At 31.4% G+C, this 27,052-nt stretch overlaps 3 protein-coding genes across 4 annotated transcripts; all 3 read left to right on the top strand.

Moving 5' to 3' along the window:
• Positions 1–505: 505 nt before the first annotated feature.
• On the top strand, positions 506–2,627 carry LOC133285510 (OVARIAN TUMOR DOMAIN-containing deubiquitinating enzyme 4-like). Of its 2 annotated transcripts, none has more exons than XM_061482752.1 (5): positions 506–645; positions 896–1,017; positions 1,623–1,663; positions 1,812–1,910; positions 2,216–2,627. In XM_061482752.1, the coding sequence occupies exons 1-5, from the start codon at positions 600–602 to the stop codon at positions 2,376–2,378; spliced, it is 471 nt and encodes a 156-aa protein (XP_061338736.1). In that variant the 5' UTR covers positions 506–599; the 3' UTR covers positions 2,379–2,627. The 2 variants fall into 2 exon arrangements, with proteins under 2 accessions (XP_061338736.1, XP_061338737.1); XM_061482753.1 differs by having other exon boundaries at positions 510–624.
• A 2,849-nt stretch (positions 2,628–5,476) lies between these two features.
• LOC133285467 (uncharacterized) lies at positions 5,477–26,849 on the top strand. The gene is made up of 4 exons (XM_061482700.1): positions 5,477–5,794; positions 23,872–24,147; positions 24,435–24,572; positions 25,305–26,849. Exons 1-4 carry the CDS (start codon positions 5,477–5,479, stop codon positions 26,847–26,849), a joined length of 2,277 nt encoding a protein of 758 aa, XP_061338684.1.
• On the top strand, positions 19,552–22,558 carry LOC133285520 (homeobox-leucine zipper protein ANTHOCYANINLESS 2-like). The gene is made up of 7 exons (XM_061482763.1): positions 19,552–19,734; positions 19,894–20,111; positions 20,244–20,361; positions 20,464–20,904; positions 21,328–21,502; positions 22,098–22,417; positions 22,502–22,558. The coding sequence occupies exons 1-7, from the start codon at positions 19,552–19,554 to the stop codon at positions 22,556–22,558; spliced, it is 1,512 nt and encodes a 503-aa protein (XP_061338747.1).
• Positions 26,850–27,052: the final 203 nt, after the last annotated feature.

Genomic DNA, 27,052 nt, shown 5'->3' with positions numbered 1-27,052 from the left:
TTATTTTTCTTTCGTTATGAATTGAACTACTATTGAGAAGCATTATTTGTTCTACAAGTTCCATTGGAGTTTAATTTTTCTTTTCTAAAATTAGAAACACTTTCATCACATAGAAAAACCGGCGGAGGAACATTCAATGCAAGAAGAACATGAGAGAACTAAACAAGTCAGAAATATGAACAAAGTACAACAACTTCACACAAGGAACAAAGGTGAAGGCCAAAGAACTAAGTCCTTTTCATGAGAGAATAATAACATTCCAATATTCGTAACACTATTTAAGATCTTTGTCCACAATTTGTCGCGGGGTCCAATCAATTTGGTTGATAATTCTATCATCATGTGTCTTTCTAAGCCCAAAAGCGACAGGTTATTCTACCATGTAAGGGTAGGAAGAAAATGTTTTTCTTTTTTCTTTTTTTTAGAGAAAAAAGAATCGGATTCCAATTTCTAGTGCTGAATTTCATGCCACAGCTCAACCAAAAGAAAAGATGAAAAAGATTACCAAAGTTTTGAAGAAGTGACTATCAAGTCCAAGGTCCAATCTATAAAGACGAGAGCAATATAGAGGTTATTATTTTCCTCAATTTATTCAAGTGATGCCGCAATCAGAAAAATCGCTCGGTAACAACCTTCCAATAATTCGTATGTCTTGCTTGTTTCGTTTTACTACTATGTTAATGACTTCTAACATTTTAAAATCTATTGGATTAGTTTACTTGCGAAAGTATCGTTTGTTTAACAAAAAAAGTGAAGTTTAAATTAGATATGATATTCAAGATGTTGGTTTGTTACTTGTAAATGTTAGTTTTAGTGCAGTAACTGGATGATTACTTGTAAATGTTAGTTTTATTTTTCTTATTCTACGTTATTTTGAACTGTTTGATTGCTGCAGGCATACCAGGAGATGGTAGATGTTTGTTTAGATCTGTGGCCTATGGTGCCTGCCTCAGAACAGGGGAACCATCTCCAAGTCTCAGCAGGCAAAAAGAACTCGCAGATGAGCTCAGAGCCAGAGTACTTTTTTTTTTTTTTTAATCTTATTAACAAATTCTTGTTTAAGAGGGCGAGTATGTAGTAGTGGTAGTTACTCTTTCGTCACTAAAAGGTCACGAGTTAGAAAATAGTCTCTACTGTCGCGTAAAAGGATTGCACTCACTCTTGTCCTCCTTAGTTGAGATTTGATGGGAGTGGTTTTCTATTAATAAATTCTAGTTTGACATACTTTTTGTTTAGGTATGTAGTGTACTTTTTAATCTTATTAACAAATTTTAGTTTAAGAGGGCGAGCATGGATCAACAGTTGCTCTTTTATGACTAAAAAGTCACGGGTTAGAAAATAGTCTCTGCTGTTGCGTAAAAGTATTGCATTCACTCGTGTCCTCTCTAGTTGGGATTTAGTGGGAGTGGCTTTTTATTAATAAATTCTAGTTTGACATACTTTTTGTGTAAGTATGTAGTGTAATTGTTTCTATGCTGGACCATTAGCAACATTTGTGCAAAGAGATCATGCTTTGGAGCTCAAATTATTTGACCATATAGATTCTTTTCATGTATTGATTATTTCGTTTTGATCCATATTCTAACCCGTATCATGGGAAAACATTAAAATCTTATTTGCAGGTTGTAGACGAATTCATTAAAAGGAGGGAAGACACTGAGTGGTACTGAATCTCTTTTATCATGAAGTCATATAAAGAGTCAGGGTTATTTGAAAATGTTGGAAGGAGAGTACTCATTACATTTTAACTTGTAGTGCATTTTGAAGTTGAACTCTAGTACTCATCTTTGTGTTTGATTTATAATGCACAGGTTTCTTGAGGGTGACTTTGACACCTATACGGTACAGATGCGAAAACCTCACATATGGGGAGGAGAGCCTGAACTTCTCATGTCCTCACATGTTTTACAGTTAAGTAGATTTCCATTTACAATACTTAAGTATGTGTCTCCTTATGATCAATGAGAGTTTTCTCATTAAATATCCTAAATTATGGTCCCATTCTATCAAATTATTTCTTCACCTGAGAAGTAGTATCTTGACTTTAATTTAGAATGTGATTTCTCTGTATTCATTTATTTTAATCGAAATTATAATGATTTTTTGAGAAGGGTTGCTTAATCATAATCATATATAGATAGTGTAACAGAAATATTCAGTGATAGTAGTAAAGGGGAATATTCCATGTTTTAATAGTAATATTTTCTGGTTCTAGGATGCCTATAACAGTGCTCATGCAGGATAACAATTCAAGTAACCTTAAAGTTATAGCTGAATACGGTCAGGAGTATGGTAAAGATAACCCAATTCGAGTCATCTTTCATGGTTATGGCCACTATGATGCATTGAAGAGTTCAACTGGTTATATGCAGTCTTAGCTGTAACATTTCTTGCAGCCTGATGCTCTTTGCAGTAACGGTAGAACTTAACAATGTGCATGTGATTGTTATCGTCATTGATGTTTAAGGAAAGCCAATGGCATATTGGCATTAGTGCTTCAATAACATGTGATATTTGATATTTTAATTTTAGTACCATTCTTATTCTTTTTTATTCTTTTTTCTTTAAGCTGTTTTACTTTATATTTATAGATCAAATATGATACATGATGTAAACAAATGGTTATCTGGAATTGTGAGAAATTACTTAACACGCGGTTCGAATAATAATTTTAGGGATAAGTTATTTTATCTATTATTCTCCAATTATATCAGAATTGTAATAAGAAAGAGAATAATAAAGATAGTTGAAATTATAATATAATAGTGTTGAGTGATAGAAAAAAGTACAAAGAAAAATAAAAATAAAATAACCTATCTCATAATTCTATACCTAAAAGTGGAGAAATTGCATCACCTCTACATCTATTTAGGCTCTTTATCACTCTACATGGCTTAGCAACGAGTTAACCAAGCTATTTGATCATTTTGCCTCTCATTAATTAATTAATAACCATTTTGCCTTTGATTCAAAACTATCCACCAATCTGCCCCTCTTTAATCGATTAACTTGTATTTTTAATCGATTAAATGGTTGTTAGGAGATTTAATCGACTACATCTCCCTACTTAATGATTAAAAAATCATACTGACTTGTTTCCCTTTGTTGTCTGTTGGGAGATTTAATCGATTAAATAGAGAGATTTAGTCGATTAAATCTCCCAACAGTCATTTTTGACTGTTTTGACCATTTAATCGATTCAAAATGCAAGGTAGTCGATTAAAGAGGAGCATATTGATAGATAGTTTCGAATCAGGGGAAAAATGGTTACTAATTAATTAATGAGGGGCAAAAGGGTGAAAAAGCCAGTTAACCACCTATTAAAGGCTGTTTCAAAGCAAAGAGTGAAAAAAAAATAGTCTAACAAAAAACAAAAAACAAAAATAGTCTTACACAAAAAGAAATTTGTGATTTTAAGAGATATTTTAGATGAAATTACACGGAAAAAAGCATAAAATATAAATAAATAAAGAAATTAATTCTAAGAGATCTTTTAGATACTCTAAATTATATTAAGATATAATTGTAATATCATACATCTTCTGGATATTCTAACAATTCTTGATTATATTCTTATGTAATTTTTTTTCTTATTTCATTCAAATAACTGCCATAAAATTTGTGATTATGTAGCTTTCTTTAATAATTGAACAGCCTTGAAATTTAAAAAAGGAAAAAAAAAATTGCTAAAGAAGCAAAGATAAACCATGAAAAGAGTTACAAGCTAAATTTTGGAAGCCATCTGGAACATTTTTGGGTATCAATGTACTAAAGAAAGAGAGAGAGAGGGGGGGACATTGTCAATAGTTTTATTATATTTTCATTACCAATATCTTCGCTTTAAGGGGAAAGCAATTGAAGGCCAAATCCGGCTACATATTGTATAATGGTAAATGGATATTGGAGGAAAGTGCTTGCATTGGAAATATCTACAGTGCTGACATCCACCCTTTCTTGTCCTCTCCACCCATCTGTCTTTTTTATGTTTAGTTCGTTTGCCTTCCTCAATTAGTTCTCAATATTTCCCAATCTTAGCTTGTAATATAAAATGAATAAGTCAATATCCATGGAAAACTTTACTTATTTACATCATTCACCATTTTTTTTTATTAAATGAAATTTTTAATCATCTAATCATAACTATCTATCCAGCCGCGGAGCCAGGTCGACTTAGAGCTCGGGCCAAAAAATTATATGTGTATTTATTTTTTTTTAATTTTAGTTAGTTCATATCATAATATATTTAAATTATATTAAATATAAAACACCTGAGCAGACAGTATCAAAAAGAGTTATAATTTTATTAAATAATTTTTAATTTATTAAATATATTTAAATTTTTTTATATAAGTGAAAATGGAACACATGACTTAATACAACTTACTCAAATTTCTCACCAAATATATTTTATTTTTTTGATAGGGCTAAATTATGATTTTAAATCAGGCCAAATTATAATTAATTATATAATTATACATGATAAGTACAATTTGTTAAAAGGGCCGAGGCCACCCTAGCCAACACATGGCTCCGCCACTGTATCTATCATTTATAATTTTAAGATTACAATATTTGTAAAATTTAATGAAGGGTTCGCTTTTTCTATAATTAATATAGATAAGTTATTTACATTAAACATAAAATGACATTATTTTGTGAGTAAATATACCTACAATGTAGAAACATTATAAAGTTTCTAATGTTTTAATGAATCATTAGAACATAATCATTAAAGCTTTTAATGAATCATTTGCATAATCCACGTTACTGAGTCATAGATGGCTTGTGATTTTGGATTTTGGTAAAAACCGGTAAACTATAATCAGAATCGGAAAATTTTGAACGGTTAGCCCAACAGCCAAAGAATCTTTCTTAACCCAGGTCTCACAACAGAACCCAACTTTTAAATCTTTATATTAAAATATAGTATCAATTTATATCGATGTAAGAATAATGAATTTTATATCAAATTTTAATCTTGAATTTTTGTGAATCTAATAGTTATAATTTATTAAAAATTAAAAATTAATTAATAAATATAATTTAATAAATCACAATCTTTAAATTGACGAAAATCAACCTTTTTTATTCTGACGCTAAGTTGATCCTCCCCCTAAAATATATTTTTTCGTGAAAAAATTATTTGATTGCAAGAGAGTTTCCTAAAATTCATTTGATTGCAATTGATTGCAAATTAAAATTCATGATTGCAAGATTTTTCCCTAAAATTTAATTGATTGCGATTGATTGCAAGTTAAAATTTAATTGATTGCAACAGATTTTCCTAAGATGACAATTAGTGTTCGACCTATACTACATATAAATAAAAAATGCTTTCCACTCCTCTCTGTTTTCCTTCGTGGTTTCCATCGAAGGCTCCAACTAGAAAACAAAACGCAGAGGTTCGATCATAAGGGAATCACGAAATTTGCATAGGTTCGGAGAGTGAAGAGATTGCTGTGAGAAAAACATAAAAATGACAGTGTTGGTGAATTGTGGTGCGGGGTTTAATAAAAAGGTTTCTCCCATTGAGTATGAAACAGAGGCGTCACAGCGTCTCGTAGATGCTGCAAATTACGGGGACACAGACTCTGCCTTCGCATGTGTCGCGAATCACTTTGTGGACCTGAACTTCGTCGGAACGGTGTCGTTGAAGTCCAAAACGACGGAGATCGTGCTGCAAGACGGGTTGCCTCACCAAGTTCTGTTTGGGTACGAGGAGTTCAAAACCGAGGTCACTGCTCTGTTCTTGGCTGCGCATAATGGGAATTTGACACTCCTCCGCAAGCTATTGGTAACACTTCTAACGTTGTTGCTCTTTATGAACTATTTCTTAAAATGATATTGAACTGTTTTGATTTTTTGAAAAGCAATTCTTATCATTGCCCTTTTTATTTTTTTCTTTCTAATTACTTTTTAGAGGGGAATCATAGTATCCTATAAACTTTAATCTTTTTAATTTGGTTACGAGATTGATTCTGAGTTGAAATTTAATCACAATTATAATTTATTACCAATATTACCAACTGAGCTACATCTATTAGACGCTACCCCAAATTTAAGTTTTCGGTTTTGTGATTTTTAATGTGGGACTTTTTTCGTATCATGTGATCAGGGGTATTAGATCTAATGGTCAGATTAATTAACCCAATGAACATAAGTTGATCAGGTTTAAACTACTGTGATTGCATAGTTTAAATACTGTATTCAACCAAACGATAGTCCAGAGAGGGTTTCCAATTGAATTTGATGATTCCGAATTCACTTGGGGTTGATCACGAATTGATAATTATATTTTTATCCAATGACAAAATAAATTAATGAATCTTAATTCTTTAGGTTGATTGTTTTTTGTTCTGATTTTTAAATCCCAATTTCAATTCTGTTTTTATTTAAATTTTAAATCAACAAAATCTCCCCTTTCTTTTTATATTCTATTTTACAAAGTGTTTATGATTTCTAGCAGGTTTTTTGGGAGACAATCCGAGTTGCCCTATCACTGCAAAACCTAAAGCTTGATAATTTGCGTGGGTTCGACAGCGCACGTCAATTACCCTATTCTAGAAAGGATCGTTACACAAACAATCAGCAAAAATTGGTAATCCCAATCCAAAACACGAGGATAATCACAATTCTAGTATTTCAAAATATTTAATTTAAGCATTAATCAAAATATTTCATTGCCATAATTAATTTCATTTAGTGAGAAAAAACCATGGTAGGTCTGCGAGGCCTTGTTACTAGCCACGTATAAACAATACTATTTTTTTTTGCCATCGAAGAGGATTTTCTTATTATTGCATAACTTGCTTTCGTCACTAAATTAAATGAGCATCTACTCAACAATGTTAAGCATTCTCAAACCATAATGAATGCAAGTTACTGGTTGACAAGACAATAAGCAAAAGAATAATGCCCATTGCACAGTACATATGCCAGCTTTTCACTTTAAGATCTATTAAATTGGGATAAATACATTTGCATTTACTATAAATAATTTCATACAATAATTTTGATAAACATCTTAAAAATAATATTGAAGAAAATGAAATAATTTTTTTTTTTTGATAACAATAATAATATTAAATGTGAATAACATGCTCCATCACACTAATAGTAGGGGTGTTCATCAACCGATCCAAATCGATTCAAACCGCGGTGACCGAACCGAAAAATCAATTACCGAATAAACCGAAAACCGAAAAACCAAAAACCGATTAAAAACCGCAAATTTTAATTGGATTGGATCGGTTTTTGGATGGGTTGATGAAAACCGATCCAGTGTATTAATTCCCCTCTACCTACTTGGGTCTTTCCCTAATCATAGCCTAAAAATTTCTAAACCTAAGACCCATTAACCCATCAACTAAACTCAAGAAAAAATATAGTCACATCTCATCAACAAAATTTTATCTTTTTAGACCTTCATATCTCATTGTCAAAAACAAAAAAAAACTATATTATAGTTTACTAATGCTTTTGTATTTCAATTTTTTTTTACAAAGCCAATATATACAAAAGATGCTATTTGCACAATAATCATGGATGAAATTTTAGGATTTTTAAAAAACCGAAAACCGATCCAATCCAAACCGAAAAAAATTGGATTGGATCGGATCGGATTTGAAAAAAATCAAAACCGAACGGATGATTATATGATCACACCGAAGGGATTGGATCAGATGATTTTTACTTCCAAAACCGATCCAATCCAGACCGCGAACACCCCTAACTAATAGCATGCAAAGGTATCACAAAGTTTTAATGATTTTTATGCATATAAATTTTTGATTTGCTTATCTTTCTTAAGAATCGCCTTTGAATGTTTGTTAAAAATTTCTATTATTTTTTTAAGATCTTATAAATTCATATTATCTTTTCAAATCTTATAAATTCTTTTAAAATCCTTTAAAATCCATGTGTGCCTAAATAATTAACATATTTTTTCAAATACAATTTCAATACTTTTATATAATATTATGTAATCGAATATCTTGAAATAATATGTTAATTATTTATACCATGTGTGCAATGCATATTTATCCTCTTACATACTCACCCACCATATAACAAAATATGTGAAAATTATATTTGCAAAATATTTTATTCTTTACACGCAAAGTACAACCATAGTGCACACTTTGGTCATTTGCTCCTACTATAGAAAATCAAAGAAGATATGAACGAAGCCCAGAAAGTTAAGAAATTAATGCAAAAATAAATATATGTTCCGATGATATTGTTATTTCAATTATAAAGTATACTATTACATTTTTTTTCTCGATTGCATAAAATATTGATTATCTTTTTAATATACGTTTAGTATCAAAACTAGTCTCTCCCTTCCTTCGATGATAGTGACATACTAAAAATAGAATAAAATAATACATATCAAAACATTCAACTGACATTTTAGAAGAATGAGAGAAAAATCAAATTTATTGATATTTAGAAGATGCGTTCCGATTCTTTCGCATTAAGTATGCTTTTTAAATTACTTTTTTTTTTGTAATAATGTGTGTTTTTAAATTTTGTTTTAATGATTTGTCCAAAAAATTTAGACCGTATATGCTTAAGATTTTCATTTACTTGAAGCATGGTAGTAGCTTTTATATTTATTATATTTTAAAATTAAGAAATATGCTTATGGAAGAAGAGGTAAGATTCATTCTTGCGCATGATTGATTCACAAGGGATGAGAAAGAAATGTTAATGGATAAAAATAATGATTAGTCATGCTAAACAGATTTGGAAAATAAAAGTAGGAATGATGGAATATAGATTGGATTCTAGTATCTAGGATGGCACCATGAACATTTTAAGTAATTTTTTTCTTACTTTCTTAGAAATTTTCAAAATTTGAAATACATGTTTTAAAACTAATAAAAAACCCAAAGAAATATTTTTGATTTTGTTTCCTTTTCATCTTGAAGTCTAATTATAGAAATAAAATCCTATTGTATGATATTTAAAACGATCATCTCATATAAGATGAGTGAGAAAAAATATTGAGATAAAATTATGGGGTTTAAGGTCATAATCTCTGGATCTGCCCCAAATCGGATTAATCGCGAAACAATGAACCGATTGAAATATCTCAAAAAAAAAAAAACGAGTTAGAAAAAATATTGAGATATAAAATGATCAAATTATCATCATTGATTTAATCATAAATATCAAGATTCTCTTACAATGTTAATTTTTTATTCTTTTCAAATTAACACTTGAAAACCAGGCTTAAGAAATCTTTGCTTGTTTTCTCTCTTTCCAAATTAAGATTAAAAAAATAATTCAATCATATGTTTTGTTTCTCGAAAATAGTAGTTCTCAATAAAATGACTGTATTGTCATCAAGCATAAGTCCAAATTTATTGGACCTCAATTCTTAAATTAGGATGTGTGCGAACTTGAGCATATATTGGACTCCCATAGGTACAGGGAATAACATTTATTATCATCTTCTAATTTATTCTCAGGACATCAAAACTTGCTAAAATTGTCCCCCTCGACAATAGAAGCAACACTTGGGGAAGTCTTTATGCATGTTATACCTTTCAAGTATTTTCTCAATATATGCCTTTTGGGAAAAACCTAAGACTCACAATACCGATCTCATGAATTTAATGCTTATAATATAAGAGAATTCACCAAGGTCATTCATTTCAAATTTACTTTAAAAAAATATCATTTGGTCTCGTACTACATGTCTAAAATAGTAGTAGCTAATACAATATCATTCATGTATAAAACGAGAATAATGAACTTACTCCCACTAAACTTAAAGGTATGCAATAATCTATCACATCTTCTTTAAATCTTAACTTGTTTATCACCTTATCAAACTTAAGATACTGTCTTAAAGTCTATTTTAACCTATATATGAATTTATTTAATTAATATCCCATGTGGCCCTTGACTTTTACCGTAAACCCTTCTTGTTTTGTCATAAAAAGTTCTTCATTATTCAAGTCACCATTAAGGAATGCAATTTTTAAATCCGTATGATATATTTATAAATCATGATGTGCTACGAGAGAGATAACAATTCTTAATGTATCTTTAGTGACAAGTCAAACCTGGAATGTTTTAATATTATCCTTTGAGTCGAGGACCTATTTACAACCTATAGACTCAACGTCCGTAGGCAATTCAACTAGCTCCCAAACTTTTCATAGAATTCATCTTATCTTCAATAGCTTCCAACCATTGAGATGATTTGTTGCTAATAACAATTTCTTTGAAGGAGGGAGGATCTTCTTCATTCTTAAATCACACCCTTCCTCAATTAGTTATACAATGTAGTTATTAGGTATAACAAGTCTTCTCTACCTCTGTGATCTACGTAAGGTTCTTGAGGCGGTTCAAGAGGTTCATTATTGTGGTGGTGCATTAGGAATGTCATAACCTGTAATAAAGGTGTAGAACTTGCAAACTCTTGAATTATAAAAAAATGTAACGTAAATCCAATTTTTATCTAGGTTCATTTTTCTAATTCCATTACTCCCATTAAAGTTGTCATTTTTCATTTTTCTGTCAAAAATTTATCACATAATTATTTTTAATCGAAAAATATCGACGGACAACAAATTCTGTTGATAATTACAACATAATAATATTCCGTTTAAAATTTCAACGGAAATTTTCCGTTGAAAATTGCAACGACATAGTTTTCTGTTGAAAATTCATACGGAATTCTTTTCCGTCGAAAAATGCAACGGAATTTTTCTGTTGAAACTTTTGACGGAATAATTTCCGTCTAAAATTGCAACAGAATTTGGGTCCGTTGAAACTTTCAACGGAATTTTGGTTTTTTTTCCGTCGAAAATTTCAACGGAGTTTTTTTCCGTTGATAATTTTCAAGTCATCACAACCATTATCAAAAACCCTAAATTTCTTTTTTGCAAGTATGCTGTCATTTATAATTATTTATGGTGTTGTGCATATATATTGAAACATTTACATGAGAATGCAAGTAGTGACTATTCACATTTGGAAGTGTTGAAGAAGTGGGTGAAGTTATAAGTATACTAAAATGATGCTCAGATGTACTCACATGATAATGGATGTGAAAATACATAAACATGTTGCTAACAAATCTCTGTAATCTTTATAATACTCATATCAATATCATATATGTTGATAATTGCATATCGCTCATGTTGTGTTTGTTTTCGTTGATTGCATTTTTTATATTGTTTAAGTTTACTATTGATGGCTTCCTGCAAGTCTGTGCTTAGGAGGTTTTGTCCCTCATCGGTCTTTGGCGTGTGTGCCATTTATATGATTAATTCTGTCAAGGCCTAAGACCTCATCTTTTCTTTGAAGCTTATTTCAATAAAGATTAAAGAGATTTGTTAGCAACATATTTACGTATTTTCATATCCATTATCATATGAGTACATCTTAGCATCATTTTTGTATACTCATAACTTCACCCACTACTTCAACACTTGTAGTTGTGGATAGTCATGACTACTTGCATTCTCATGTGAATGTTTCAATATGTATGCACAATACCATAAACAATTATAAATGATAGCATTCTTGCATAAAAGAAATTTATGGTTTTTCATAATGTTTGTGATTACTTGAAGAGCAAAATAAAGGAGTAAAATTCTGTCAAAATTATAAACGAAAAAAAAAGTCCGTTGAAATTTTCAACGGAAAATAATTCCGTTGAAATTTTCGACGGAAAAAGTCCAAAATTCCGTTGGAATTTTCAACGAAAAATTATTCCGTTGCAATTTTCGACGGAAAAAGTTCAATATTCCGTTGGAATTTTCAACGGACAAAGTCCAATATTCCGTTGGAATTTTCAACGGAAAATTATTCCGTTGCAATTTTTGACACTTATAAGTCATTGTCTCTTACTAGTCATTTAGTAATACACTTTGCACCAAAATGTAAATGGTCAAAGTAAAAAATCACACAAGCCCACCCACCTGTTCTATAAATTTATAACTGTCTTCATCGCTATAATCATAGAACTTCTAGAGTTGTAGAAAGTTGTTAAAAGGTAAAAATTTCATTTCTCTATCTCTCACTTAAATAAATACTTGTAAGATGATGATGTCTGGAACATTTGCATCTGTTGTTGCTTTATTCTACTCAGATCAGTGTCATATATGATGATGAAGGAGAAAAATTCAGTCAAAACTATCAACGGAAAAAAAGTCCGTTGAAATTTTCAACGAAAAATAATTCCGTTGAAATTTTTGACGGAAAAAGTCCAAAATTCAGTTGGAATTTTCAACGGAAAATTATTCCGTTGCAATTTTCGACAGAAAAAGTCCAATATTCTGTTGGAATTTTCAACGGAAAATTATTCCGTTGCAATTTTCAACGAAAATAATGCCGTTGCAATTTTTGACACTTATAAGTCATTAGCTCTTACGAGTCATTTAGGAATAAACTTTGCACCAAAATGTAAATGGTCAAAGTAAAAAATCACGCAAGCCCACCCACCTGCTCTATAAATTTATAATTGTCTTCATCGCTCTAATCATAGAACTTCTAGAGTTGTAGAAAGTTGCTAAAAGGTGAAAATTTCATTTCTCTATCTCTCACTTAAATAAATACTTGTAAGATGATGATGTCTGGAACAGTTGCATCTGTTGTTGCTTTATTCTACTCAGATCAGTGTCATATATGATGATGAAGGAGAAAAATCAGTCAAAATTATCAACGGAAAAAAAGTCCGTTGAAGTTTTCAACGGAAAATAATTCCGTTGAAATTTTTGACGGAAAAAGTCCAAAATTCCGTTGGAATTTTCAACGGAAAAATATTCCGTTGCAATTTTCGACAGAAAAAGTCCAATATTCCGTTGGAATTTTCAACGGAAAAATATTCCGTTTCAATTTTCAACGGAAATAATTCCGTTGTAATTTTTGACGAAAAAAATTCCGTTGCAATATTCGATGAAAAAAACCAAAAGCCATTGAAATTTTTGACACTAATAAGTCATTTAGGAATACACTTTGCACCCACATAAAATTCATCAACATTCTCTAATAAAAACATTTTTTCTTTAATAATTACATATTGATTGCACAATATCACGCCCAATTTGAGCGTCACCAATCACGCTCAGTTTGGGCATCATCCAATAGGCAGTCACGTAGGGGTGTTAACGAGTCTAATTCTGTGCTTAGAATTTGTGGACTTTTCGATGGGAATTCCGTTGAATTCTAGCATATGTGGTTTGGGCACAATAAGGCATAATGGGTCTAAGTTGGAAAAGCCCACATATTCGGCCAAAAGAGAGAAAGTGACATCATGAGTCAAGTTGAACTTGATCCATGGTGTAAACTAATTAATTTAAATGTTAAATTAATTAAATTAATTTGAATTCTAATTTTGAATTTGAAATTTGAATTTAAATATAGTCATTAAATTTGATTTATTGAAGATGGAGAAAATTAAGGAAACCAATCAATTAGATTGATATAAACAAATCATTTGGATTGATTGACCAAAATTAAGGAAACCAATTAATTAAATTAATAGGGTGAAATTGGGGAAACAAATCAATTGGATAAAATTAAGGAAACTAATTAATTAAATTAATTGGCTGAAATTGATTTAATTAATTAGTTGGATTGATTGGATAAAATTAAAGAAATTACCCAATAAGATTGAGATTTGATGAGGGCGTTGATTTGACCTAATTTTAGGTTAATGAGGCGCCACATCTATATATAGCCCATCTTAATGCAGTCTAATTTCAAAATGCGAAATTTAAATTACAGAAATTTAAAATTAATTTACATGATATATACGAATTTGTTGTCTTTGTATATCAAATTTAAAAAATTATTTTTTATAATATCTAAATATTTACTTAAAAATTTGATTATAAAAAGATAAAAAAGTACTAATTTGATTAGTATGGAAAGTTATTTGAATGTAAAAACTTTATAATTAGTCTATTGTTTACTAATAGAATTTAATTATAAAAAGATAAAAAAGTACTATTTTGGTTTTTGAAATTAAAAAAATGAAAAATAAAAGTACGCCGATGGTCATCATCTTATAAGACTCTTATTTAATTTTTTACGTTATTAAATATGAAAATTTCATGTTAATAAATAATTTCTTTAATGTTGATTTTACTAACTTTATATAATTGTACTAGTCTTTCAAATATTATGCACACACGTATCATTTGTACTTTATTACATGTTTATATCATTTTACAATTATTTGTATGTATATTATCTGTTATCTATAGTTATTTAATTATATACTCAATTTTACATTGTATTTTACGTACTTAAAATTTAAATTTAACATATACTTTAAGATATTTTAGATAAAAAAAACTCTATGTACGATTTTTTATGCAGTAGTTTAAATTTTTGAAATATTTAATCCGTTGTTATTGATTTTTAGACCATGTTGAAATTTTAGGGCTTAAATAATGACAAGCAAAAAGAAAGAATAACTGTTAACAAAGAATTATTAAGGAAACTTAATAAATATATAAATTACTGCTATTTTCATTAACTATTAAAAGACACCTCTCGTAAATGAAATTATATTTAGAAAGTTTTATCCATGCTTTTTTTGCACTTGTGATCACTCTTTAACCTTGTGAGCCCTTGGGATGTTACACTAGCTAGAGTGAAATGGAATAGCAAGAGAACCACTGGTGTGCAAAAAGATAAACACGGGAAGTGAGAGAGAGAACCATGTTGTCGAATAAATGAATAAATAAAGAACCCTAAAACTTTAATACCAAAAAAAAAATAAAAAAATAACCCTAACACTGCAAAATAGATAAATATAGAACATATGATGTTAAAAAGGTCCAATGAAGTGAATCTTGGTCTTTATGGATGCGCCAGTCTACTCAAAAATCAAATCAAAAATAAAAATAAAATGAAAAAAGAATTTTTTTGTGAAAACCAATAATAATTGTCAAAAAGCCATCGAAGATTGATAGAAAGAAACACATGGAAATTTCATAAACCCCAATGTGTTCAATGTGTTCGTCTTTCTCCTTAAATTTTGTGAGTGGAAAAAAGTGTTGGTCATGAAGTTGTCGTTACGACTAATAGGAGACACAAAGCTTAAAGGCCCATTCAAGAAGAACAAGAAGATCGAAGCATGATCAATGGATTCCTCAATGTAATCATTGATTTCTGGGGGGAAATCCACCATTTTGTTGCTTAAACTAAGACATAAAATAGTGGAAACATGCAAGGCTCACTACTAGAAATATTAATATTTTCAACGGAATTTTTCCGTTGGAAATTATGAAAATTCCGTTGAAAAATTATTTTTCGACGGAATTTTCGACTGAATTCTGCTGTTGGATAATCCTTCGTCGAAAGGCAATGGAATTTTTTTTTCTGTTAAAATTTGCAACGGAATTTTTTTCCGTTGAAAACTTCAACGGAATGTATTCCGTTGGAAGCCTTACTTTTCCGTCAATAAATAAAGTCATGAAATAAAATTAAAATAATAAATTCCATCGAAAATTTCAACGAAAAATATATCCGTCAAAATTTTTTGTCTCAATTTGCAACAGAAATTAACAAAAATTTCAACGAAATTTTTGACGAAATTAATTTCCGTTGAAAAATTCCGTTACGATTTTCGACGGAATTTATCTACAATTCCGTCTATACTTTCAACGGAAAATAATTCTGTCAAAAAGTTTTGTTTCAGTTTCCAACGGGTTTTATGTATAATTCCGTTGAAAATTTCAACGGAAAACAATTCCACCCAAAAGTTCTGTAACAGTTTGCAACGGAATTTATCTATAACTCCGTCGAAAATTTCAACGGAATTAAATTCCGTTGAAAATTCTTAACCGTTTACAACGGAATGTACATAGAATTCTGTCGAAAATAATATTTTAATTTTTTTTAAAAACATTAAATTCATATGGATTTTAATTCAACAAATTTAATGGCATTTTAAACTGCCAACATAAATATTACGTCATTTTGAAAATTGCTTACAGAAATAATATATACTTTTATACATTATTTTGTAATAGATTATGTTTAAATAATGTACCGAAAAAAGCATATGTTAAAATAATATTTGTAAAATATGTTATTTATTTATGTATGTGTGGAATGTATATTGTCCTCTTGCATGCTCACTCGCCATGTAATAAAATATGTCGAAATACTACACCTAAAAAAAAAAATATGTCGAAATGTTTACCCAAAAAAAAATGTCAAAATTACATATGCAAAACTTTAATTATTTACACGAAAGAATAATTATAACGCACGCCAGATCTTTATCTTCCACTATAGAAAATCAAAGAACATACGAATGAATCCTGAAAAGTTTAAAAATTAATGCAAAAATAAATATATGATCTAAGGATATTAATTTTAGATGTATTGTTGCATTGTTTTTTTTTAATTATAAAGCATACTATTACATTATTTCTCTATTACATAAAATATTGATTAGTTTTTTAATATACGTTTAATATCAAAACTAAATAATCCATATACGTTATTGTGACATTAGGAGAAAGAGAGAAAAATTAAATTTAATGGTATCTTTATGATGCCTTCTGATTCTTTTGTATCAAGTATGTTTTTTAAATTTTATGATAATGATTTGTTCAAAAAATTTAGACTGAACAATGATTCTTAAGTTTTTTTACTATTATATATGTAATTTCTTACAATACTATGATTCATGTACTTGAAGCATGCTGTATCTTTTATATTTATCATATTTTGAAATTAGGAAACATGCTTATGGAAAGAGGTAAGATTCATTCTTGCGCATGATTGATTCACAAGGGATGAAAAAGATTTGTGCATGGGTAAGATGGCTTTGAAATATAAAATCAGACATTGTGGGATATAGATTGGATCCTAGTATCTGGGATGATACCTTGAATTTACTACAATGAGAGGTTGGTATCATTCATGAACATTTTAAGCAAAATTTTCTTACCTCTTTACAACTAACAAGAAATGCAAAGAAATATTTGTAATTTTATTTCCTTTTCACCCTCAAATCTAGTTATGGGAATAAAATCTTCTCGTATATGATTTTACCTGATAATCTCATTTGAAAAAATCACAATCTTTTATGGACAAATAAACAGTGATAAGATATGAGAGAAAAAATAATATCAAAATAGGAAAAAAATTAAAATCATCACCATTGATTCCACAATAAATTATTAGAATCTTAGATTACCAAAAAAAAATTATTAGAATCTTTTAATATAATATGATGATGATAAAAAAAATATGCTAGCGAATTCATATTTTTTTCCTCTCAAATTCACACTTGAAAACAAGACTTAATAATTTTTTATTATTTATTTGGAAAAAGTTCATCAATGCTCTTGTGATTTACTTCAGAATCACTTATGTCCCTGTGATTTTTTTCTTATCACATATGCCCCTGTGATTTGTAAAAGGGTATGTTTTTTATCACATATACCCCTGTGGTTTCTTATTTTTTACAAAGTACAGGGGCATATGTGATAAGAAAAAAATCACAGGGACATAAATAATATTGAAGCAAACTACAGGGACATCGGTGAACTTTTTCTTATTTATTTTACATAAAAAGGGCCGAGCTCCAAAAGCAAAGAAAATCAAATTTTCTTTCTTTTCAAATTGAGATTTAAAAAAAAAAAAGAGAATTTCAACCATATCTTTGTCTATAACAGTAACGATATTTTCCTCTCCCATACAAAATCACTCACTGCCTCGGACAGACAAGGCAATCTGAAAATCAGTATTTGTCAAACGACAGCCAAACCACGTATCTGACGCGCTGATAAGGGCGCGGAAATCACGAACGCTTGTGTTGTCAGTGGGCCCACATACCTCTGTCTCCTGTCCTATATAATAATATTGTCAAATATATTTGTCAACGAAAGTGAGAGAATTTCCAGAGAGAGAGCATAGGGAAGTGCATTATCAAACTATAGAAAATATATATAACATTTGAGAGTGAGAGAAAGTGAGAAAACTCTGCACGCCGTTGGAGTCACTCGTTTCAGAATTTGTTTCGAGGTTTTGGTTCAAAGATTTTTCTCAAGAAACAAAAATTGTGTTAAGAGAAAACAAATATTCAAGAAGTTGAAAGCCATTGACTTTCTGTTTACCTTGGGCTCATTGTAAGTCAGCTTTTCCGTTTTTTTTATTTACTTGTTATCATCATTGTTGAATCAAAAATATTTTTTTTTTTGTGGTTATTGATTTTTATATGTATGATGTAATAACATATAAAAAAAAATTGAACCGGAGCAATGATAAAGATGTTTCTTTTGTGATTGAAATATCACGGTTCGAATTCAAAAAATAATTTTTTTATAATTATTTACAAGTGTAAAGTTAGGTGCAAGTTATCCTCACTCTACACACAATCGTTAGTTGAGTTTAAATGAAATATGATTTTATGTAATAACATATCATATTGTCTGTCTTTTTCTCTCCTACAGATCCCAGAGAGAGAAAGCGTGGAAGGATCTGAAAATAAGGTTTTTTATTTTTTTTTATTTTATAAGAGTTATGTTTTGAAAAATTGATTCTCTAATGTTATAGAGATTTGTTGCGTGCCGTAATTTTTTTTCTTCTTCAAAAAGTGTGAACTTCACAAAATATTGTGTGTAGGAAAATTTGTTGTGTCATGTTAAATGACAAATGAACCATTTTTTTTTTCTTTTTAAGAATAACTTTATAGCTTTTATTTTCTCTTTTCTCTGTCAAATTAAAAGGTATTCTTTTGTTTCCGTACCATGGTTGCTTTCTATTGCGTATAACTTTTTAACCTTTTCTGTGTTTCTATAACATGCATGAGGAAGGGGATAAGAGAGAAAGTGACTGGGGTGTTTGGTGTGTCAACTGGGTCTCTTTGCTTGGATTTGATATGATGCATTTGAAAAGTCAGTGCGCAGTGTGACTTGGGTCTTTGTTTTTTGTCTTTTTCATAAAATAATAATCGATTCTACATTGGTTTTTTTATTATGTTTTCTTCTTGAGGTCAATGTGCATTGTGAATTTTGTTTTAGTTTTTGTCCTTTTCATAAAAAAAATAATCGTTTCTACAAGGTCTTTGGCTTAGACCCTTCTGTGTTTTCTCCTTCGTTAATGTTGTTTGGATTTTTTTTCTGATGTGGAGAGTTTCCAAACATGAGAAACGGGTGTGAACATTGGATCAGAAATGAAGGGTTTTTTCTTGTCCTGTTCCTCTTTTGATCTGTATCTGGAAGAAACTTAATTCCAGAGAGAGAGAGAGAGAAAAATGGGGTAAAAGTGATGCATTTGGCGTTGACTATGAAACAGCTTTTGTTTTTTTGTTTGTTTAAGACTATGGTTTAAAAAAAAAAAAGACTAATATTTTTAATCTTTGACTCACAGAGATTTAAGAAACTGAAAAAGTGCCTTGGCAATTGTGATAGTGACCATTTCGGAAAAGAACCTGGAGAACAAAAGGGTCAGATAAAGAAATATAAAATAGAGAGAGAGAGAGAGAGAGAGTACTTGGCATATAGAAAGGGAGAGAAAACGGTTCATCGTTTTTTTTTGTTTTTTTGTTTTTGAATATTTATGGGGTTTGAGGGTTTGATTAGCAGCAACAGTAGTAACAGTGGGGGTGGGGGTGCAAGAGTTGTGGCTGATAGTTCTTCAAAGAACCACTTCATGCATAGTGTTTCCATTGTTGAGTCGCCTCTTTTTTCTCCACCCATTACCATATCAAAGCAAAATTTCTCTACCATGTTTTTGTCCACTGTATGTTCTATCCCTCTTTGGTTTTCAATCCCTCTCCCTCTCTCTCCCTCTCTCTGTATCTGTTTTATTGTTTCCTTTTTTATTGATTCTGAATTTGATTTTTGTATCTTATTGTTCATCGTTCTTGTTGTTGTTGTTGCTAAAGGGACTATTCTGCAGCAAAGGAAAATGGAGGGTCATGATCAGATGGCTCTTATTGGAGAAAATTTTGAGAATGGTTTGATGGGGAGGATGAGGGATGATGAGAATGAAAGCAGGTCTGGAAGTGATAATTTTGAAGGTGGATCTGGTGATGATCAAGATGCTGGTGATAACACCCCACAGAGGAAGAAAAAATATCATAGACACACTCCTCAACAAATTCAGGAGCTTGAATCGTATGGCTTTGTGAAATTCTGCAATCTTTTTTTTTTTTTGTTTTTTGTTTTTCACAAAATGTGATTATATTTATGATTGAGTTGTCTGCTAGTGGTGATTCTTATATTGGTTTTTGCTCTCATTTGTTCTAGTTTCTTCAAGGATTGTCCTCATCCTGATGAGAAGCAAAGATCAGATCTTGGTAAGAAGCTTGGTTTGGAGAATAAGCAAATCAAGTTCTGGTTCCAGAATCGGCGAACCCAAATGAAGGTAAATTTGGAATGCATTAGTATCCGTGGTGCACTTGTATGTATGTATTTTTGTTGATGCAATTATGTTACTGTTCTAAATGAATTGTTTTTCTTGAATCAGACACAACTGGAACGCCATGAGAACATGATTCTTAAGCAGGAAAATGACAAGCTCCGAGCTGAGAACACCATGATGAGGGAAGCTATTGAAAATCCAATATGTAACAATTGTGGTGGACATGCCATTCCTGGCCGAATTTCAATGTCTGGGATTCGACCACCAATGGGATTGATAGGAAACCGAGTCCAGATTGATCCATCTATGCTTGTTAATCTTGCAGCATCTGCTATGGATGAATTAATTGGGATGACTCAGATAGATAACTCTCTTTGGATTAAGAGTTCAGATGGAGGGAAGGAAGTACTGAACCATGAGGAGTATGCGAGGATGTCTTCTATCTATAATGGTACTAAACCCATTGGTTATGCAACTGAAGCTACAAGAGAAACTGGGCTAGTACTAATTAACAGTTTGGCCCTTGTGGACTCATTGATGGATGCGGTATGATACCCAACTCATAGATTTAGAGCAGTCACTTACAAATTAAGAATTGATTCAAAAAAATAATAATCTTAAACTGCATTGTATTATGTCTTGTTTATCTTCTAGATTTGTTCTCATAAAATTTGCATATAGTTAAAAAAAAATTTCTTTTAGTTTAGTAAAACAATTTAATGTGCTGATATTGCTTGTGATTGATTGTGATTAACGTTTAGTCTTGAATTGGTGAAAGTTTGTCAAACAATTATTTGCAATTTTTATTTTTCTACAACATTTTTTCAATGAATTTTTTTTTTTATGATATCCCATTGCTTTTCAGTTCCATCTAACTTAGTTGAGACAACATATATCTTAGAATTTGTTATTATTGCATTGAATTTGAGCCAATCATCAGATTTTTGAAGCTAAGTTTCACTGTTGCAGATTACATGGATTGATCATTCCCAGTATGATGAGAGTGTTATCCCCCAACTCTATCGCCGATTGGTTAGTTCAGGCATTGGATTTGGTGCTCAGAGATGGATTGCCACTCTCCAAAGGCAGTGTCAATGCTTGGCAATCCTCTCTTCCCCTTCCATCCGAGCTGAGAACCCTAAAGGTATGCATGCCAACAGCTGTTAAATAAGGTGACAATAAAAAAAACTTGATCACTTTGATATATATGGTGAACTTGTCATTGTTAAATAAGGTGACAATAAAAAAAACTTGATCACTTTGTTAGGAGAAGATCACCTTTGATCTTATCCTTTAGCAACTAAGTCCTAGTTTTTAGCAAGAATAGTTTGTTATTATTCCATGTATAGTTTGTTGAACAATGTACTTTATTCTAGTTGATCCTCCTCCTTGATTCTGTATAACCATATAAAAAACTAAGAGGATTTGAATATGTTGTTATATTTAATGAAATGGCTGATAGCCAATATATACACAAGTCGGTTATACAGAATCAAGGAGGATCAACTAAAATAAAGTATACTGTTCAACAAACTATACATGGAATAATAACAAACTATTCTTGCTAAAAACTAGGACTTAGTTGCTAAAGGATAAGATCAAAGGTGATCTTCTCCTAACACACTTTGATATATATGGTGAACTTGTCATTGTTAAATAAGGTGATGATAAAAAAAACTTGATTACTTTGATATATATGGTGAACTTGTCATTTTGATGGAGGACATAATTGTTTCCAGCCCTAGTAGGCCAACCCGGCATGAAAAGCTTACTGAAGCTCACGCAACGCATGACAGAATGCTTCTATTCTGGGATTTGTGCTTCGTCTACACGCAAGTGGGAAATCATTCCTCTTGCAACACTTGGTGATGACATAAAAGTGATGACCCGGAAAAATGTTTGGATGCCGGTGTCGAGGCAAAGGCTGTTTGACTTCCTGCGTGAGGCACGGACGAGAAGGCATTGGGACGACTTGGCCAGTGATGTTACAGTGAACGAGATTCACAGTATTGTTAAAGGGGAAGGACAAGGAAATTGCATTTCTATACTTCGCGCTAATGTAAGTCTTATCCTCTCACGTGTCATTTAACATGCGTCACTTGATTGTAGACAAAATTAAAAGCTATTCTTTTTTCTTTTTAAGAGTGGGGTTAGACACTGGTATTCCACTAGAGTCAGGAAAGACCTCCAACCTCTTTGAGGATTTCTAGGAGAGATTACATATCACCCACCAACAAAGTTCTCACATCGGCCAGCGGGCTTTGAACTCACGCCCTTGAGGGGTATGGACCAAACCCTTAGCCAACTGTGCCCACCTTTGTTTGCAAAAGCTATTCTTTCATCACTCTATACTAACAATTATTCTCTCTAGTTGTAGGAATTATTAAAATTGTAGGAATTTAACCTTTTATCTATATAATATAAAATAAAGGGAGAAGACTGAATAATATTATTATATAATAAAAAAATCATTAAACATAAGAAAATAAAGAAACTAATCTGTAAATAGTCTAAATTAGATTTGAGTAGTATACAATATTATCTAAACATTTTAGATATTGATTTTTTTTTCTTCATAATTGTGAAAAAAAACCCCTCAATTACAGAAAACAGTTAAATACATGACGGCCTGTCATGTAACTCCCAATGAGTATATGACACGCAAAACATATTTTTCAGTTCATTATGTTACTCTTTAAAACACATTTTTTTCTTGACTAATCTTTTCTGGAGTTGCATGCAAGCATGTAACAATTCCATAAGAACAGGGTATATAAAATATTTTTAATTGTTTCACAAAAAAAAAATGTTTAATAGATGAATGCGTACACAAAATTGTAATGTTGAAAGAGTCATTTGTATATTTATCAATGTCTAATTTACACATGAAGCAATGATTGGATTAATGAAATTTAACGCTTACACAAAATTAAGTGTGTGAAAAGACTTGCAAAGCAAGCTGTTATGTAATGTGTATAAATTGATTTAGCTTACACCGCCAAACGTTGAGTTTGGTTGGATTTTATTTCTTACATCTATGTTGGGGTCTCTTTTCATCCTTATTCTTTCGGGTAATTGGTCACGTTTCAAATTTCATCTAGCTATCCGACACTAAAAGCCATTTAAATTTTTTGTACCAAAAAAATTTAATATAGTTTTGAGATATTTATCAATATATGAGACATCTTGTCTGACATTACTTTACTGGAAGATGCTAGGAACAATAATTTTTATTTAATTCTTTGTTTATAAATTTGCTTTTTAACTCTGAATTAATTTTTACACACTGAAATTATAAAAAGTTCTATAACATTAGTTGTAATGTCATATGTTTGAGAAATTATATTTTATCGTGTTTAAGTTAGTCCATGACATCTTATTGTTTGGTCAATAGTGACAGTGCAGGATGCAATTTGAATTTTGTCATTTTATTTTTTTGTATTACACCCTGTTAACTTAGTTTTGTCACTTAAATTTATTTTTAACTTAGTTTTGACATTTTCATTTTGATAGCGTGCTGGAGCTAGTGTAAATATGAAATTGTTCCGGGACTATGCCACAACAGCTTCAGTGAGGGAAGGCGATCTAAAAGTATTGGAAGTCCTTATCAATAATGGGGCATCACAAATTGCATGTGAGGAGGCTTTAATGGAATCAAGCCACTTTGGACGGCCCAGATTTGCTGAACTACTCATGCAGTCTGACATGATCCGTCCTGAAGTTGCAGTTCATGCCCTTGTATCTGCTTGTTGCAGAGGCTTCGTTGAGGTTGTTGATGTACTCATCAAGGTAAGCTATGGTAAATGTAGCTCAACTATGAGCTATGGTAAATGTAGCTCAACTATGCAAAAAGAAATGTAAAGTGATATATTTGACGAGAAAGGTTATATTTACAAAATTTTTGTTTATAAACTCATACAAATTACACAATATCTCGCCGGTAAGACACTCTTGAGTAAAGTCTTACGGGTAAGACATAGTATAGTTTGTAAGTTTACAAAAAAAAAAAAAAAGTTTGTCGATATAACTCTCCTCATATTTGATTATTAAATGACATTGTTTCTGTATATTCGCAGCACGGAGTGGATGCCAATGCAATTGATAGAACTTTGCTTCAATCTTCAAAGCCATTTCTTTACGCTAATGTTGATTGCAATGCATTATTTGCTGCCGTTGTCAGCAGACAGATTAATGTTGTCAGATTACTCTTGCAGGTGAGCATTTGGCTTACAAATGGGATAAACATGTACTAGGTTCTTGAAGTAATAATGGTGTTAGTTTATAAGACACTACAAGTCATGTCTTTTTGATTCTTTGGGTATGTCATTATCATGTGAGGAGATTCCAATGATTAATTAACCTTGAAGAGGGAGTTAGAGGCATTTGCACTGATGCATATAGAGTTGAATTGAATCAAAATGTATTCATTATGGTCAATTTGCGAAATTACTCTTGCTTGAGAAAAGCCAAGATGCACCTTAAATTAGCACCTTGGAGCAAAAGAAAACAATTACTGTGTTCAAATTAAATATAGGGTTTAGTGTCCTATGAAATCCAACATAGATATGCTGCTTCTTAAGTGTGAAACCAAACATTGATAAATACTTGGCTAGCTCGAGTCTAACCTGACTCTGATACAATTGTCAGGTGGTTCCGGGAGTAGTCCATGACGAGGGACCACCACCAATGGGTTAAGCTAGACCACCATATCAAATGAGTTCGCATCATGTTACAACCCAAAACCTTAAGATATTGGGTTCATGAGTTCTTTCATTTATATATATTTAACTTAGCACATTACCAACTAATGTGATACTCACCACACTTGAATATTCCAACAAGGAAGAAAGTTGTGAACCAAAATGGCATGAGCATCATCTTTAGCTACATTAACTATTGATATCAATATATATGTTTCTACATTCATTTTCTGATTTTGGAAACAGGTTGGGGTACGGCGTGATATCAAGGTGAAACTGGGGGCATGGTCATGGGAAACGGATACAGGAGAAGAATCTCGTGTAGGTGTTGGACTAGCTGAGGCATATCCAATCACGTGGTGTGCTGTGGAGTATTTTGAATCCACAGGTTCCATATTGAAAATGCTACTCTGCCCCTGCTCGCTTAATAGTTGGCATATTGGGAGGACTCTCTTGCACCATGCCATCGTTTGTGACAATGAAAAAGCCGTAACTATACTTCTAAATAGTGGTGAATTTACTGAATTGGCAGTGCAAACTACTGAAGAAACCAATGTACACCCTATTCACATGGCTGCAAGGTTTGGATCATGTAACATTCTTAAAAGCCTGATTAATGCTGGTTGTAACTTGGACTCCCAAACAAAATCTGGAGATACAGCATTGATGATCTGCATAAGGCATAAACATGAGGAGTGCCTTAGAGTCCTAGCATCAGCAGGTGCTGATTTGGGATTGGTAAATTCATTTGGTCAATGTGCAACTTCAATTGCAAACTCTCTTCAGTGGACTGAAGTCTTCCATAAAGTAATTTTGGATGTTATCAGAGCCAGAAAGGTTGTTAAATCAAGCAATGCCTCTAGATTTTCTGCTTTGTTATTTGTAACTCAAGCAAACAATATAAAGGGTTTGAAGAGACTCATTGAAAACAAGAACTTGGATATAGATGAGCAAAATGGCAATGGATTTTCAGCTGCAATGATAGCTGTTGCAGATGGTAGTGTAGAGGCTTTCAAGTTGCTACTTTATGCTGGTGCTGATGTAGCTAAGCTTAAAAACAAGAATGGTTTGACAGCACTTGATCTCATAGAAATGAACCCAAATGAGGAAGTGTTTCACAAGGTGATAATTAAATATGCATTGAAAAAGGGACGCAATGCTTCCATTGAGATGAAACCTCTCCACATTGCAGCTCGCTATGGGGACATAGATAGTGCTCATAAACTATTAAATGAAGGGTACGATGTTAATGCTTTGGATGGACATGGATATACCCCATTGATGCTAGCGGCAAGAGGATGCCATGTTGATATGTGTAAGCTTTTGCTCTCACATGATGCCAAATGTTATATTGAGAATGAGAAACATGAGACAGCACTTTCACTTGCTAGAGAAAATGGTAGAGGAAATGATGCTGAGCGTGTGATAATGGATGAGCAAGCTCGAAGATTAGTGTTGTATGGGGCTAATGTGATGAAGCATACAAAGTGTGGTAAAGGGTCACCTCATAGCAAGGTACTGGTAATGGTGGAGGATGCTGGAATTCTAAAATGGGGAAAATCAAACAAGAGAAAAGTGGTTTGTAAAGAGGCTGTGGTTGGAACAAGTAAAAGTTTTCGATGGAACCGCAGAAAAAAGTTTGATGTTGATGACCCAGGAATGTTCCATGTAATAACTACAGAAGGTAAGCAGGTTCATTTTGTATGTGAAGGTGGGATTGAAATGGCTGAGATGTGGGTAAGGGGGATTAGATTAGTGACAACAGAAGCTATTTTTGGCAGAAAAAGATGATAATGTCTGAAGGTGCCATGGCTAGAAAAACATGGAGAAAGTTGGAGATATACAATGCTTGTTTTGTTCTTGATACAGATTAATTTCAGGTGTTTACTTTTCTTTTTTTTTCCGTATAATTTAAGGATAAAGTATTTTTGTAACTTTATTTATTTATTTATCATATGAATTTTATCAAAATACTCTTCATTAATTCCTTTAAA

The sequence above is a fragment of the Gastrolobium bilobum genome, unplaced genomic scaffold (genome assembly GCF_033153095.1).
Source record: "Gastrolobium bilobum isolate Gb01-03AN ecotype WA unplaced genomic scaffold, APGP_CSIRO_Gbil_v1 utg32472, whole genome shotgun sequence".
Taxonomy (NCBI): Eukaryota; Viridiplantae; Streptophyta; class Magnoliopsida; order Fabales; family Fabaceae; genus Gastrolobium; species Gastrolobium bilobum.
This window is presented reverse-complemented; position numbering and strand designations above follow the sequence as displayed.